General features: G+C 43.4%; 1 protein-coding gene across 2 annotated transcripts in view; it reads right to left on the bottom strand.

Annotated features, from left to right (window-relative positions):
* Positions 1-2,363: 2,363 nt before the first annotated feature.
* The window catches only part of PSME4 (proteasome activator subunit 4), a 107,173-nt gene continuing 91,708 nt past the window's right edge, over positions 2,364-17,828 (bottom strand). For both annotated transcript variants that reach the window (XM_069954213.1, XM_069954214.1), the window contains 11 exons: positions 16,105-16,209; positions 14,783-14,874; positions 14,509-14,640; positions 14,088-14,296; positions 13,877-13,962; positions 12,717-12,845; positions 11,156-11,311; positions 6,526-6,688; positions 6,141-6,274; positions 5,914-6,051; positions 2,364-3,284 (listed from right to left, as the gene is read on the bottom strand). In XM_069954213.1, coding sequence (XP_069810314.1) covers positions 5,917-6,051; positions 6,141-6,274; positions 6,526-6,688; positions 11,156-11,311; positions 12,717-12,845; positions 13,877-13,962; positions 14,088-14,296; positions 14,509-14,640; positions 14,783-14,874; positions 16,105-16,209 — 1,341 coding nt within the window. In that variant the 3' untranslated portion in view covers positions 2,364-3,284; positions 5,914-5,916. The remainder of the gene's footprint in view (positions 3,285-5,913; positions 6,052-6,140; positions 6,275-6,525; positions 6,689-11,155; positions 11,312-12,716; positions 12,846-13,876; positions 13,963-14,087; positions 14,297-14,508; positions 14,641-14,782; positions 14,875-16,104; positions 16,210-17,828) is intronic.

The raw sequence follows: 17,828 nt of genomic DNA, 5'->3' as shown, positions 1-17,828 counted from the left end.
TGGAGAGATATATACACACTCATAGAGGAGGGGGATAATAAGTATATGTCTCTCCATTCTGTGTAGGTATATAGCAGTGTATTATATACTTATTATCCCTCCTCCAGTATGAGTGTGTATATATACCCCCATTCTGTGTAGGTATACAGCAGTGTATTATATACCTATTATCCCCCTCCTGTATGAGTGTATATATCTCCCCATTCTGTGTAGGTATACAGCAGTGTATTATATACTTATTATCCCTCCTCCAGTATGAGTGTGTATATATACCCCCATTCTGTGTAGGTATACAGCAGTGTATTATATACCTATTATCCCCCTCCTGTATGAGTGTATATATCTCCCCATTCTGTGTAGGTATACAGCAGTGTATTATATACTTATTATCCCTCCTCCAGTATGAGTGTGTATATATACCCCCATTCTATGTAGGTATACAGCAGTGTATTATATACCTATTATCCCCCTCCTGTATGAGTGTATATATCTCCCCATTCTGTGTAGGTATACAGCAGTGTATTATATACTTATTATCCCCCTCCTGTATGAGTGTGTGTGTATATATATATATATATATATATATATATATATATATATATATATATATATATAAAATCTATCTCCATTCTGTGTAGGTGATCAGCAGTGTATTATATGCTTATTATAATACACTGCTGATCACCTACACTAAATGGAGAGATAGATATGTGGGTACAGAAGTTGGATGCTGCCTTACGGAGTCCTGGAAAACATTTTAACAGAAAAAAATAGCAATACAACAGTGGATTTGCTGCCTATTGTGACTCCCACATGGAAAGTAAAGGGGAAAATATGCACTGCAGCAGATATGCCACAGGTGACCCTACCTTCTTACTCCCAGCACACATAGACAGATACTCATACACAACACCTGCATAGACTTACACACACAACACTAGCATACAGACTTAGGGTACAAACACACACGGCATATACGCTGCGTATTTACTACTGCGATACGCAGCAGATTAGATCTAAATAACTGAACACAGTATCAAATCTGCTGCGTATCTGCTGTGTGTGTTTGTACCCTTACACACACACACACACACACACACACACACAACACCTGCATACAGACTGCATACACACATATGCATGTATACTCAGTCACACATACACTCACCTGTGTATCTGTCAGTTCTATTACATCTTCTCCCTCTGCCTGGGCCGCTGTGGAGGGGTCAGGAGACCCAGGAATACAGGAGGGGGCAGGGAAGCACAGCACAGGCAGCACTGTGGAGAGGCTTCTGGGCCCTGACCTGCTGTTTGGCCTCTACAGGCTGCCGTGCAGTGAGCCCCGCCCCCCTCTCCTCTGGTCCGACGCTGAGAGACTGAGCCCTGGAGGAGCCACAAAATGACTTAAGTGGCTCACCAGCGCCCCCCTCATCCCTGCGCCCGGCTCATCCCCCCTCCCCACACAGCTTCAGGTAATGATGTGTGCGCTCACCAACCGGCAGACAGTGCGATGTGTGTCAGTGTATGAGCGCAGTGAGAGGGGAGGGAGAGGGGAAGAAATGGCGTGGGCAAGTGCCGGGGGGCCCCTTGAGGCATTGTGGGCCCCGGCACTTGACCGAGTATGCCTGGTGCTGACGCCGGCCCTGACTGGTCAAACCTTTTGACATGTCCCTGTGCCCATTTACGTTCCTAAGGAAATGTGTTCGCCATGACAGACTGTTTGCTCTACCCTCTCAGAGCATTAGTCTCACAGTGTTGTGCAGAGATATAGCCCACAAAGAATGCTAACAAATGTGTTCCATACAAAGAATTGGGTCCAAAGATATTCATTATGTCTATGTCCATGAGGCTTGCCTAAAGCATGTTCTTTTATACTAATCTGTTTCTATTTTTTTACTTTATTTTTTTTTTATTTCACTCTTTGTACATTGTTATGGGGGCGTCCATATCGGCTAGGCTGTTCTTAACAGCATTTATTGTCAAGCTTTACAGCAAGACTCATGGACACAGACGACAACAGCCAAACTCTGTCCCCTTTGAGACACATGTGAAACATTACTGAGCACGCTCTGTGACCTTTGAAGAGGTCATTCCACAGGGATCTGCTATTGTCTCCTTTATCTACTGGTGTCACTGTAATGCTGTACATATCACTTTACAGCAGCCTCCTCTTATCACCACAGACACAACAGGAAGTCTCAGCTTAGTTTTAGCCCCAGTGGTGAGAATAAAAACTGCAAAATTTCAGGATTATTTTATAATATAGATAGAAAAAGTATTATTCTATAGAAAAAAAAATATCTATAACGCTTTGTGTATGTCACACAACTTTATGCAGAACAGATCAGACTATAGAGAAACAATGGTTAGAAACAATTGGTTTATTTGGTTTTAAAATAAACTAAGTGTACAATTGATAGAACAGATTTGGCACTACGCTATACAGTGGTTATACCTGTGTGCTGAGTGCTGGTAAATCCTGCACTGGGTCTCTGCTGTGCTTCAAAGTATCACCGGGTCACTTGCTCAGCAGGTAGGCAATAAAAATAACAGCATTCCTTCAAGGAACACAGTACACATCTTTACATAGGGAAGATGAGTTTGCCAAAATGAGAATAATCTCCATGTATAAAGTACCTTGCTAAAAATGTCACCTAGTAACATATGATCAGCGACAGGAGTATAGCACAGATATAAGCTGCAAAAAAATGCAGATTTTATGTATGTCTGTATGTATATCTATCTACGTGTGTAAATCCATACACACAGACATGCATACATTCAATAAAACCCATGTAAGTGCTTCAAACTAAGCAAAATAATTTAAAAACACAAAAAAATATGGCAGGTCACCGGATACAAAGCTGAAACCTAGCTTAGATGTCTGCAGCGCTGCTCTTTACAAACCAATGCTGTCATTGCATGTAAAAGGTCGCAACCTGTACAATGTTTTACTACTGTCTCTACATTTTATACAGTTATGTAACACATCTGAACAAAAAAAAAACCATAAAATAATATAAAGTCTTATTGAGTCTTTGTGATACATGACATAATAGCCACTAAGTAATGTCCTCCTGTATTCCGATACGTCAGTCGTGTTCAAACACGAGTGTCATCCATCCATTAAGATAGCCCGGATGCTTCTTTTATTGTGGTTTACCGTGAACAAAAAGGGAGGGGAAAAAAAGCACACATAGGCATATGAACGCCCAAAATTAAAACTTTCTACGATGGGTCTGGAGGCCTCCACATCACACAGATACTTCCCTTTATATTGCGCACTGCAAAGAGAAAAAAAATTAACATATTAGGATGTACAGAAGCAGTGACTGCTGTCCCAATGCTAGATGAATGGGGTGTCCCTTTAATATGGGTGGGGGATAGAAAAAGTAGGGAAAAAACTAAAAAGTTTTTCGCCTCTGTTCAGCCACCTGATCTTCTCTCGTCTTTCTGCTTCCAAGATAAAAGTTTGGGGCAGGATGGAAGGAGAGAGAAGACTGGGGGTGGGGGGTAACATACAACAGAGGCAAATAGGAGCATCAGCATGGGTTTATAAGGGATCGGTCCCATCAGACTAATCTGCTCAACTTCTATGAGGACAGTTATGGACTTTACAAATCACTGGTCAGACCACACATAGATAGATAGTAGATCATTTTTTGCGACCAAGGTAGATCATAACCATTCGGGGTTATTTACTCTAGAAAAAAGACGTCTTAGGGGCGATCTGATTACAATGTACAAATATATGAATGGACAGTACAGAGATCTTTCAAGTGGTCTTTTTACTTCTAGGTCTGTAACCATGACAAGGGGGCATCCTCTACAGCACAGACGCAGATTCTTTACTGTACGAGCGGTAAGACTGTGGAACTCTCTGCCACATGAGGTTGTCATGGCTGATTCATTAAAAAAGTCCAAGGGAGGCCTGGATGCTTCTCTATAAATATAATATTACAGTTATGGGCACTAGATTTCATGTGATAGGACGCTGATCCAGGGATTATTCTGATTGTCACTGGATTCGGGGAGGAATTTTCTCCCTGTGATGGGGCAATTTGTCATTTGCCTCATGGGGGTTTTTGCCTTCCTCTGGATCAACACAGTAGGGTTATAAGTTGAACTTGATTGACTCTTTTTTTTTCAACATTATTAACTATATAAACTATGTTAATAAAATCTGCCAGGGTATGGTGGGGATCTCACTGTATAGCTGTACAGCGGGGCATAATCATTTATAGGGCCCCATTGCATAAAACAAAAACATGGGCCCTGGAGATGTGTCCGCTAATAGGTGTGGAGCTGGGTGTTATACTCTCAGGTATTAATGGACTATACTGAGTGTACATAGTAACATAGTTAATACAGTTGAAAAAAGACACATGTCCATCAAGTTCAACCAAGGAGGGGATGGATACAGGGAAGGGGGAGGGGTGATAGGTTCTATACATATGCATTTATATTAAGAACTTGTCTACATCACTAACAATAACCTAAACACCGCCTTACACTTCTATACAGTAGGAAAAATACACTGGAAAAATAATATACTGTACAGTGCAGAAGTATATGGCACTATACAGTGTCCAGGTAACAGCTTTATGCATAAAGTAATGCAGTAACATTGCAATTCTTTCAAGTGTAAAGCAATCAGATACAATGGCTCCTGATGGACACAGATGTGACCACAGCCTGAAATGCATGTCTATATAGCATTGTCTATTGATTCTAGTGTTTCATATAATAGAGACTAATCTGTATACAGGAGGTTCACAGACTTGCATGTAAACAGATACCATCCAAGACATCTGATGTTAATCTCCATCTACTCTGCTCCATCCTCTTGGTCCTAACACAATAGATTTCTGCTGTGAAGAGCAGAACTCAAGCCTGGGATCCCATAGCGTATGTGTCTGTATAGAAAGGGAAGGGGGATTTGCCTGGGATCCCATAGCTTATGTGTCTGTATAGAAAGGAAAGGGGGGGAATGCCTGGGATCCCATAGCGTATATGTCTGTATAGAAAGGAAAGGGGGGGGGGGGGGGGGGAGTGCCTGGGATCCCATAGCGTATATGTCTGTATAGAAAGGAAAGGGGTGTGTGCCTGGGATCCCATAGCATATATGTCTGTATAGAAAGGAAAGGGGGGGGGTATGCCTGGGATCCCATAGCGTATATGTCTGTATAGAAAGGAAAGGGGTGTGTGCCTGGGATCCCATAGCGTATATGTCTGTATAGAAAGGAAAGGGGTGTGTGCCTGGGATCCCATAGCGTATATGTCTGTATAGAAAGGAAAGGGGTGTGTGCCTGGGATCCCATAGCGTATATGTCTGTATAGAAAGGAAAGGAGGGTGTGCCTGGGATCCCATAGCGTATGTGTCTGTATAGAAAGGAAAGGGGGGAGTGCCTGGGATCCCATAGCGTATATGTCTGTATAGAAAGGAAAGGGGTGTGTGCCTGGGATCCCATAGCGTATATGTCTGTATAGAAAGGAAAGGGGGGTGTGCCTGGGATCCCATAGCGTATATGTCTGTATAGAAAGGAAAGGGGGGTGTGCCTGGGATCCCATAGCGTATATGTCTGTATAGAAAGGAAAGGGGGGTGTGCCTGGGATCCCATAGCGTATATGTCTGTATAGAAAGGAAAGGGGTGTGTGCCTGGGATCCCATAGCGTATATGTCTGTATAGAAAGGAAAGGGGTGTGTGCCTGGGATCCCATAGCGTATATGTCTGTATAGAAAGGAAAGGGGTGTGTGCCTGGGATCCCATAGCGTATATGTCTGTATAGAAAGGAAAGGGGTGTGTGCCTGGGATCCCATAGCGTATATGTCTGTGTAAAAAAAAAAAGTGTGGATCGCCTATAAAATGTGCTTCTTTCTCTCGTAAAATTCCTCTCATCACTAAATCTCACCTGTTATGCATAGTAGCAAGGAGAGACCAAGAGATCAGTCAGTACCACTAACTGGTCATCTGTGAACTGCTGCTTGTGTTCTTGCCAATTGTCATGGTGCGTCCTTCGAAAATTAGACAGCGTTTTCTTTACAGTCATCTAAAATACAGAATGCAGGTTACTGCAATTACGTACTAGGCTCAGTGCTGTAAAGCTATACAGCATAAGGGGTTGAAGCTGCAGGTTACCTCTATGGGCTGGGGATCATTGAGATGGGCACTGAGATCCATTAGTAGCTGTGGCATCCAGGTAGGGACATCATATGGACTGGATAAAATGCATGCACTAAGACCTAGAACTCCAGCATGGCGTTTAACCAGATCTATAGAGCGGGAAAAAATGAGAAAAAGATCATTAAATTACATATATACATGTATTGAAAGTCATCCTAGGATGCAAAATCTGGTGTGTAAAAATACATAACTGGGTAGGGAACCTTGGCTCTCCAGCTGTTGCAAAACTACAACTCCCATCATGACTGGACAGCCAAAGCTAATGTTGCAACAGCTGGAGTACCAAGGTTCCCTACCCCTAATATAGAACCTTGTAGAAAATGCTCTAGAAGCTACCCACCTCCTGATGGTATGGTGTCGACCGCTGTACCCAAGTCCCTCTTGCGTTTTTTAGGCAATCTGGTTTTGCAGAGCTGCTCAAAGTGTGCTTGCATAGCTGCATCCATTGTCAGAAAGTTGCATTGTAAAAGACCACTGAGAGTTGTGGCGGCCATTTCTCTGACCTGAGGACAAGACACTTACACATTAGTGAGAACTATAAGTAATATGCATAGAGATATGACAGGATAAGAGGACAGGTCTACAACACAGACCCCAACTCAATTTGTGTGAATCCTTATGCATTAATTGCAACCTGTAGGGCTACATTTACATCTATCCTATGCTTGGGGGATTTGTTGGTATACCAGGATATACTGTGGTATACCAGGGTACAACACTGTGTTCTTGCTGTGGACTCCTCTGTGAACTTGTAAATCCATAGCAAGAACTGCATTTTGCCCTGGTTGGACCAGCAAACACAGCAGTGTGTTCAATCTGAGGAAGAAGGCAGTCTTCTTCCGAAACACGTAGAGATACTTTGGACTTCCTATTTCCAGGATCAGAAACACGTAGCTACTTTCTTCCAACAGCAGCGCCACACCTGTCCACAAGTCATGTGCGGTATTAGAGCTGAGCCCCATTCATTTTATTTAAAGGGGTAGTTCAGCAAAAAAAAAATAATAAAAAAAAAATATATATATATATGTATTTATTTCAAGTCTTCCATACCTATCGAGAGCAGGAAGACGGCACTCTGCTGGTTGGTGGTGCACGAGGTGAAGAGATCCATTAGTATGTATAGAATAGCCCGGCACTCACCAGATGAATATGAGCTTCTCTATTCAGTGCAATATGCATCACGTTACATCAAGTACGTGAATCGGCCAGGCATGGCCTTGATCAGCTTAAGCAAGCCTGGCCGAAACGTATACTTGATGTAATGTGATGCATATTGCACTGAATAAATAAGCCTATATTCACCCGGTGAGTAGCGTGTTTCTTCTATAAACTTCAGTACTTATCAGCTGCTGTACGTCCTGCAGGAAGTAGTATTTTTCCAGTCTGGAGAGCAGATGTTTTCTACGGAGATTTGCTGCTGCTCTGGACAGTTTCTGACATGGACAGAGGTGGCAGCAGGGAGCACAGCGTCAGACTGGAAAGAATACATCACTTCTTGCAGGACATACAGCATCTGATAAGTACTGGAAGACTTGAGATTTTTTAATAGAAGTAAATTACAAACTTCTGGCATCAGCTGATTTAAAAGAACACATTTTTGGCTGAGCTACCCCTTCAAGCTGAACTGCAATACCACTAAAAACCAATGGACAAGAGTAGAGCTGTTTTTGGAGGAGAGTAGCCATGCTTTTGCAATCCTGGACAAGCCCTTTAACTTTTTAAATGGTCATATAAAAAAAAAATCCGGAGTGAGTGCCTATAGCAGGGTGTAACAATATAAGTTTAGAAAACCTAGACGCACCTTGGCCGCCATGAATCGGTTAAGCGCGTTGTTCATTAATCATCATTAATAAAAAAAGAGAGTCCACAATTACTAATAAGTACATATTGTTACATGTTAAAAATGTAAACAAAGAGGGTTCATCTGCTTAGTGAGAGTGGCACTCTGCATGTAATGTGCCACATTACTGCAAATTATCTCCTTGAACATAATGTTCTAGAGTCGCGCAAATCAGTAAGTGTAACGGCAAGTGCTGTTCGAATTACACGCACCAACCCGACAATAAGCTCATTTGCACGTCTGTCGTACATTATTAAAATGTGATCAAATTGATTAAGAATTGTCAAACGTATGAAGTGAAAAAGTATGTTGGAAATTGCGCTGACAATTTGCAGGCCCCACTCGGGGATGGTGTTAATAGATGAAACATGGAGTGTAGTGGGAACGGCGGAATAAGTGGAGGCTCGGCTGTAAAATGAACACACTCGCTGGGGAACTTGACATTTGTCTCTCGCTGGTCCCTGCACCCACTTCCAGTTTTTGTACATTCAGATTATTCTCAGACAAGCCAGAAATGGGTCAGTCTGTCTCTGGCGGAGCCGGGATGAGTGCGCCCTCTTGTGCTCACATGAGGACATTCACATCTTTTATTACTATACAGAGGGGGAGATTTATCAAACATGGTGTAAAGTGAAACTGGCTCAGTTGCCCCTAGCAACCAATCAGATTCCACCTTTCATTTTCCAAAGAGTCTGTGAGGAATGTAAAGTGGAATCTGATTGGTTGCTAGCGGCAACTGAGCCAGTTTCACTTTACACCATGTTTGATAAATCTCCCCCATAGTATTTGGTGGTTCAATTATAGGGAACGGTTATAATTTAATATGGGAAGGGATAGCAAATGGCCTGTGGCAGGGGTGTCAAACTCAGGCCCTCCGGCTGTTGCAAAACTACAATTCCCATCATACCTGGACAGCCAAAGCTTCAGCATGATGGGAATTGTAGTTTTATAACAGTTGGAAGGACTGGGTTTGACACCAGTGGCCTATGGGGTTTGTCTGATCAGTTTTTTTTTTTTTTTATATATATATATATAATGGGAACAAAGTTAAATAGGGTAAAATAACTTAGGTGTCAGATTGTGTTATCTTTGGCAGCTGCACAGTCAATGAATTGATATGCTTGTGAGTAGCCTCTGTGTTCAGAACCAAGGTTTTGGGGTCTCATAGATATGCAGGCCAGAACCACATTGCATCCCCAACCACACAAGCTAAAAAAGTATATATTTTTAAACTACATAAATCTGAAATCGCTATACTCATGCTGACCTAGAGAATCAAATTATAATGTCATTTTTACGGAATGATGAACAGCTTATATTTAACCCTTTACTTATTCCAGGTTACACTGAAGCAGTGCTCTCGTCTCCTTCTAAATCTATTGTTTTTATTGGTACCATATTTTTTCTGATATAGAATAGAAAAAAAAAATCAGCAATACTGGAGTTTTATCCTTTTTTTTTTACATTTACTAAATCCCTACAGGGGATTTATGTAAGTAATCATTAGATTGCATATGCTCAGGGCCCAGCTTACCAAGGTAAGTGTTGGGGCCCACTAGTGGCAGATTATACTGTGGGTGGTTCGGACAGCAACCAGGGCTCCTGGGGGTCCCCACAGCAGTCGGAACTGACCACATCTGAACTCACTACAGCTGTACCAGGGCCCCACCAGATGATTCATGGGCTTCCAAGTGATGTGTAGCTGCAGTGTCAGTGAGCACACTAAAAACAAAACATACCTCCCACAGACACTCCCCTGTCGCTGCAGGTCTCCCAGTGCTTCCCTCCCATGTTCGTTTGTCTGGAACAGGCAGTGTGTGTCCACCTGTCAGGAGCAGCCGGAATTTCTGCCACAGGCAGCATCTGTAGCACACGCCGCCTGTGCCCCAGATGACAGAACAGGGCTGAGAAGTGCTGCAGTGACGAGGGAGCGTGTGGGAGGTGAGTTTTTTTTTTTTTCTATTAATCTACACTGGGGGCCATCTACTGAAGGGGGACTATACTGGGGTCATATACTGGCAGGGGGTCTACACTAAAAAGGGACTATACTGACAGGGCAACTACAATGGGGGCCATATACTAAATAGGGACCATCTACTAAAGGGGGACTATACTGCGGGCAATATACTGCAATACACTGGCAGCCATATAGTGACAAGTGGACTACACTGGGGGCCATCTACTGAAGGGGGACTATACTGGGGTCATATACTGACAGGGGGACTACACTGGGGGCCATATACTAAAGTGGGACTAAACAGAGGAACATATACTGACAGGGCAACTACATTGGGGGCCATATACTGAGTGGGAACCATCTACTAGAAGGGGACTACACTGGGGGCAATATACTGATAGAGGGATTATACTGGCGGCCATATAGTGACAGGGGGCTTACACTGGGGGCCATCTACTAAAAGGGGATTATACTGGGGGCCATATACTGACAGGGCGACTACACTGGGGCCATAAACTGGGTGGGTGGAGGGGGGGGGCTTACTAAAAGGGGAACTACACTGTCTGGGTGCCATCTACTAAAAGGGGATAACACAAGGAATATCTACTAAAGGGTGACTACACAGCGGCCATCTACAGACCACCTAGTGGGGATAGTACCTATTGTCAGGCTAGCAGGGGGATTATCTCAACAGGATGCTACCTACTGGGGGTGGGGTGATGACTACCAGGGGTAATTACCTAAGAGTGATGCTTACATGGGGGATATTATCTGCAGAGAAGTGCCCAACTGCTATATCGGGGGTACATAGGGGCCAAACCACTATAACGAGGTACAGATAGGTGCCTTACCACTATATGGTTGCACAGCAGGGGCCCAAACTATTATATGAATGCACAGAGGGGCACTGAGGGAGTCTAACTACTATAGGGAGGCGTTCAGGGAACCTAACTACTATATGGGGGCACATAGGACACTTATACTACATGAGAAAGAAGCCTAAAGTGTTTGTCTGGTAGATTCTGGCCAGATGACAACAACAACAACAACAACAACAACATGCATGTAACAGCAAGATCTGACACAATTGTAAACCTGTTATATTTTTCTGATGTAACAGAATAAAATATGTAAAACCTTGGAATCTAGAATAGCTAAAGCCAAAATGGTTACCTCCAGTTGCTCATCTGACAGCAGCTGTAGAACCAGCCACCTGATGCCTTGAACAGTTTCTTCATTACTAAGGAATATAAAGAGATTGTAGAAGACCATCGTCTGAGTATAGGTCAAGACTGTGTATCTTGCGTGCCACGAACCGCACTTTGCTGTCTACAGATTCAAAAGGCAGAAAAGACCAATAAAAAAAGACATCATTTTTTAAAACTAGTCAACATTTTAGCAAAGATTTTTGAGCAATACACACAGTCATCATCTGGGCTGTGAGCCCTATATCCAAACAGCTAGATTATCCCAGATCTCCAGAACAGGCACATGAGAGACAAAGCAAAGAGGAGTCATGTACTGAAGAAATACAAAAGCTGAAGGCACAACTTTGTTGTAAAGTGCAGCTCTCTCTAACACAATATTTGATAAGCGGTGTAAAAAACATTGGTGTGTGTTAAAGGGAACAGGTCATACTGAAAATTCTGTCCAATCTACAGGCATAATGTTAAAGAGGTAGATGAGCTGAACAGATTGATATATAGTTTTTTGGGATAGGTTTCTTTAATACTTGTACTTTACCAATGTAAATCTCTGCTCAAATTGGACTAAGTAATGTGCGGTCCTACACAGAGATTGACAGCTGTCTATGTATAAGTGTAGGGAGAGAGTAAAAACTAAGTAGGACCGCCCACTTGACCACCTAGCCAATTTTGGAGTAAACAGTGAAGTGGGCAGTCCTACTCAGTGATTGACAGTTCTCCCTACATGCACAATTGTACCCTCTTCCATATCTCCAATACTCCACCCTGGACCCCTAGATGAATACTGTGGCCCCTAAAGCACAATGTTTTTAGTGAAGGTGAATAAGAGGGTCATTATGAGGCAAGATTTTACCTTCCTGCATACCACATATTTAGTTTTAGTCTGTGAGCGGAAGAAATATATATAATGTTTAGTACCCTTTTGGGGCCATATCATATATCCAATGGGTCCACTATAAGTGAGATTAGAATACCATTTAAAGGAGAAGTCCGGGGATTTTGAAAATCAGGCAGCTGGCAGGGGGAATTTGATAAGTAACAATTTACCTACCCCCGTGCCAACGGAAAGCAACAAAACTGACCTCAGGACCACCGCCGGGCTCTGGGATCTACAGAGTGTACACATCACGACCTGGCTGATGGACTGGCTGCTCAGCCAGTCAGTGACTAGGGCAGGACGGTGCTCCAGTCACTGATTGGCGTAGCGGCCAGTCCATCACCCGGGACAGGCATTTTCCCCAGAGTCACGACATCATCACAACTCAGGGGGGTCCCAAGACCAGTCCCGACACTCACCACGGGGAGAGGTAAATGCCTAATCGTTATCAAATTCCCCGCTGCCAGATTTTCAAAATCCCTGGACTTGTCCTTAAAGGCCTATAAATTAAAATGAAAGCCTCATATAGTCACAACATATGGCTAACCTCTGCAATCATGTTATGATCATGGGGGTCTATGTTCTGAGATCTCAATAAACTGGGAAGAAAGACTGCAATACTGATCCATGGAAAAGAAGGAAAGAAACTCACTTGTTTTAAAACTTCGACAACCATCGGCACCTGCTCGGGGTAGAGTAACCCTTGAGACATCAGGGATAAGCACATTTTTGCATCTCTTTTCAGCTCATCATAGTTGGTGTCATTTTCCACAGGTGCAATCTACTGGGACATACAGGAAAAAAAAAAAAAAAGGAAAGAGTTTTGTAGCCTTCTTAATCTATTGTGCAATAGGAGGAGAATATGACTGAGAAAACAACAAATATTGGAAAAGCTTACAAGACTAAACTATCCAATCATAAAAACAGGAGATGATATGTGAATGGCATAGTATAGAAGTACAAGTCTACAATCCTACAGTCTTAGGGCCCTATACATATATATTCCACAGAGCGATAATAGACCAAATTTGCCCGATTCAGCCGCTTATCGCTTCGTGTAAGGGAATGTGCACACTACGGAATCCCGATGGAACACCCGTCACAGATTCCACAGATCGCACCCTCGCGGACTATGTCTTTGCTGCTCCTATAGGCTTCATTCTATGGGTGGACGGCGGAATCTGGCAAACCATAGAATGTAATCTATGGGAGCAGTGGAGATATGCGTGGCCGCCAGAATCTGGCAACAGGTGCGAACTGGGGAATTCACGACGGGTGTTCTGCCGAGATTCTGTAGTGTGCACATTCCCTAATAGAGATAACAATCATCAGTTGATCAATTCTTTAGGTCCAGACCTAAAATCATCGGGTGCCGAGCGCACATCACAACGTGTAATAACGATGCACGGCCGACGATTCAATGAACAGTTTTTACATTACCTACTCACATTTCCGGTCTCCTCCTGTGTTCTGCTTCCTCCCCGATCCCACATACTGTAGCTTCAGAGCGGCCTGTCTAAACTGACAAGCCGCGCAGCTAATCACTAGCCACGGCGGTCCTGGCCAGTGATTGGCCGGTCAGCTCTAATGGACCGCTCTGAAGCTGCACGGGACCAGGAACGAAGACGAGCACAGGAGGAGATGTTGTAAAGGTAATGTAAAAACGGTTTAGACAAAGGCTGCACGGACATTGCTAACGATGTCCGTGCAGCCCTTGCTAAACTAACGTAGATTTAGCGGATCGGTGCTCGTTTACAGCATTGATCAGGCCCATGTAATAGCCCCCTTAGCCTTGGGCAGAGTTGGACTTGCCTTGAACAGCAGTGGTAGAAGCTGCAGCTGCTCCGGGACTGCAGTACAGAAAGATCGTCCTGCACTTGCCATAATCCATTTTAATACTGAAAAAAAAAAAACAACACATAAAATACATTACAACTCAACACTAGTGAAATACAGCTGTCATTTACTGTATGAATATTTTTTTTACTAACAACTAAAAGCCATCACCACTTTAAGCACTTACTGGTCTTCATCAACTTAATGGCCTGGGTTCTCTCATCTTGTTCTCCGACTCCATTTTCTTCCATTACGTGGTTTTGGATCTCCTCATCAGCCTCCATGAGGGGCTTCAGCTTCTCGAGGACACGCATTGTGAACTCCGAAATACGAGGAGATTTGGTGGCTGCAGTGTTTGGCAGAGTGACGTCGATCATGAATATGTAAGTCAGCACACTGCAAAGAAAGCACTCCATAGGGTTAGAGGTAGAAATGGAGCTATAGGTAACAGACAATACATGTGTATAGGGGATAACTTTACCCCTTTAATGCCACAGATTACAGCTAATCAATGAAGGTTCCGGCACTTTGTGGTAAGATTATTTTCCAAGGACCCTTCAAAAAATAGAGCCCCTCTAAATACAGACAAGCCTACACAAGAAATTTACCTTCCGATACGCTCTCGTACATTCTTGTAGACTTGGGTTAATTTAGGTTCCAGATACATCAACAGTCTGTGAAGTAACTCAGGAACTCGCCACTCCTGTTGTGCCAGACCTCCCTGAAGAACATATAGTCGGCTGAGAAAAGAGAATATTGCGGCAGTTACTATAATGGTCCATCCATATCGGTGTTCTCTATACAAGTTGTGGCAGGTGGAGGAATGTGTAACGATGATATATTCATGTAAACATTTTTGGGGTACTCTGGGGTTGCACATACCAAGCGTCCACAAAGGAGCCTCCTTCTCCGCTCACTGGAGATTCCAACAGCAGCTCGAACAACCAGTGAAGTTTCCGAGGATCTCTGCTCTCCTGCAGCAAACAATGGAAATGGGAAATTGACAATGAACATCAGGTACTGTATCTTTCACATACTTATTGTGGCGTACATGTACTGTTGCATCTTGAATGATGTTTACTTTGCACATACTGTAGATGCCACAGCATGAACCATAGCACTTACACTTTATAGGTCCGTTTTATGCAATTGTGGTAGGTTGTTTTATTTGCGCATATATGTGATGCAGTGAAATCACTTTATATTGCATTCAGCAGTCCCAGCTGCCCGGCCTCTTTTCTCACAAGTCTTTGTTTTTAAAGCAAATGTACCATTTTAACATTAAGATTTTAACATGAATTGACTGTCGCCAGCATGGGGATAGCCCAATTCCTGCTCACTGCGCCAGTGTATTCCTGGGCACCGGCCAAGCCTCAAGCACTGGAGGTGGACCCGCCCGCTCCCAGTGTGACAAAACCCTCCCCCATCTGTGACGCGGCTTGATTCTAATGGAGCCGTGTCACAGAGGGGAGGGTAGATCATCACACTAAGGGCGGACGGGCACACCTCCAGTGCTCCAGGCTGGGCCGGTGCCCGGAAATACACCCACACCGTGCGTGACTCATAAAAAGGACTGCGGCATTCGTCATCCCCGCACCAGTCTATTCCTGTTAAGAATCTTAAAGCGATGTACCTGATGGTTCATTCGCTTTAACATGTCCTTTTGTGATAGTATGCATAACTAAATTTATTTCAGCGGGTAATTCAGTTGTAGGTGTATAATCTACAGTCAAGCAATGGTAAAGTAGTATCCCGGCACTCACCCACATTCTTTAATGCTATTTATTCAGCATTACATCATGCAGGTAAATGGAGCCTTCATCAGATCCTGTCTTGGATCGTGTAACTGTCCCAGTGTACCGAGCTTATGAAGGCTATCTTAGCCAAAACGCATCCTCCATGTACCTGCTTGATGCTACACTGAAGAGATAGCGTAATAGAACATTGGTGAGTGCCGGAATACTTCTCCTGCATCATATACTAATGCTGGGGCACAGAGGTTATCTTCAGGCCCATCACATCTCGTTTTACCCATGAGACACCAGTATGTGTATACGTCAGCAACCTGTCAAAATTGTATGCTGATGTATAACATGGTGAAAACATTATATCCCGATATAAAATATGAAATAACAAAGGTGCATTGCAGCAATGAAAAAAATAAATAAATAAGGGTTTACCCTCACAGAAAGAAGATGACTTACACATGAAGTTGCAACACATGTTCCCCAGTCACTGTACGTTTCCACTGTAATGTTGGCCAATGCTGTTCTCAGTAAGGGGCACAGAAACGTCCATAGATTTTCAACCTGTACAAAATAGTTTAAATAATAAGGACTTAATTATGCAAATTATGTAGTTTTTTTTAATTGTGCAGGATAGCTGACAAATGTATGATTGTTCAGGGCACCACCGATCAGTGTAACAGGTGATCTGAGCGATTCCCTAGTTCCTTAGCACTGTACAATCCTGAAGCAGCAGTTATGCATACTATGGACAGGTGATAAATGCGGTAGCCCCTAAAAGTCTTGATCGGTCCAGGTCTGAATGTTCAGACCTGTACCGATCTGGAGATGGTGCGTTTTCTACCGGCTCTGTGTCATGTGATTAGTCAGACTGATTAGTTAGGCTCCATAGAGCTGCATTATAAGTACGACTGATCACGACACAGAGCCGGGAGAAGATACACTGCAGTGCTTCATCTCCCATCAGTACACTCAGACCCGGACCTAGCAAAACTTTTGACATGTCTCTATGGCATGTCAAAAGTTTTGTGAAGTGACAGTGACACTTAAAATGTAAAAATTATATAAATAGATATATGTATCTAGATCTCTAGATTTGATATACTGCCCACCACATTAAATATCCTATGACTGGTACCTAAATATATCAGTAGTAAATTGAATGCATTGCAGCCCATGTATACAAACAAAACAAAAGTAGAAAAAAGAATGATATTGCTTTTTCTCATTTTGTGATGTATGTCCACTTATGTATCAGTCCTGGATGTTAAGACATCATAGGCAGATGGGTTTTCTCTCATCAGTAACAGGTCTGTACACTTGGTACTACAGTTCATCCCATAGAAGTGACAGGTGGCAATACTAAGCATCACTGCTAGCCAATGTATGGAGGCTGTGCCCCATAAGAAATAACATACTTGCATGAGTGTTGCAGCCCATGCAATCAGATATCTGTCAGGATATGTTGGGAATTAGGTGCTTCCAATGATCTGATATTAATGTAAGTGTAACTTAAAGAAGAAGTGTGGCGAAAATTCCGGCAAAGTATTGTATTGCCAACCAAAAGTTATACAAATCACCACCAGCATAGGGATGCTCAGTGTCCCTCCAGTGCTCTGTGCCCCTCAGTGTCCCTCTGCCATCATCCTCTCCAGCAGCCACAGCCCGCACAGCTCTGGGAGTCGGGTCGTGACATCACCATGTTATCCAGGAAGTGACATCACCATGTTATCCAGGAAGTGAAGCCTTGATGCAGTAGTAAGTGCAGGGAAAATAACACTTTTTGTGCATTTCCCGTAATAAGTGTATATCAGGGATTTGTGTAACTTTTGGGGGGCTATACAATTCTTTAATAAAAATTTTCGTCGGACTTCTCCTTTAATATAAAAGTCTTAAAGAGGCCCTGACACCTGTTACCCCCCGTAAGTATAAGGGTCTTCACCGGGGGTCAGCCAGGCTCTGGCTGACCCCCGGTGAAGACCCTTATACTTACCCCGTGCACAAAGTCCCGCTCCTGGACCCGCTCCCAATCTCAAGATATCGCCGTCGGAAGCCCAGCGCGCGCTCATCAGAGATGAGTCCGACGCTCATAGAGAATGAATGGAGCCGTCATTTTCTATGAGTGCCGGACTCTGATAAGCGCACGCTGAGCATCCGATGGTGATATCTTGAGATTGGGAGCG

This window comes from Dendropsophus ebraccatus, chromosome 15 (assembly GCF_027789765.1).
Source record: "Dendropsophus ebraccatus isolate aDenEbr1 chromosome 15, aDenEbr1.pat, whole genome shotgun sequence".
Classification (NCBI taxonomy): domain Eukaryota; kingdom Metazoa; phylum Chordata; class Amphibia; order Anura; family Hylidae; genus Dendropsophus; species Dendropsophus ebraccatus.
The sequence above is the reverse complement of the archived record's forward strand: the minus strand, read 5'-3'. Positions and strand labels throughout refer to the sequence as shown.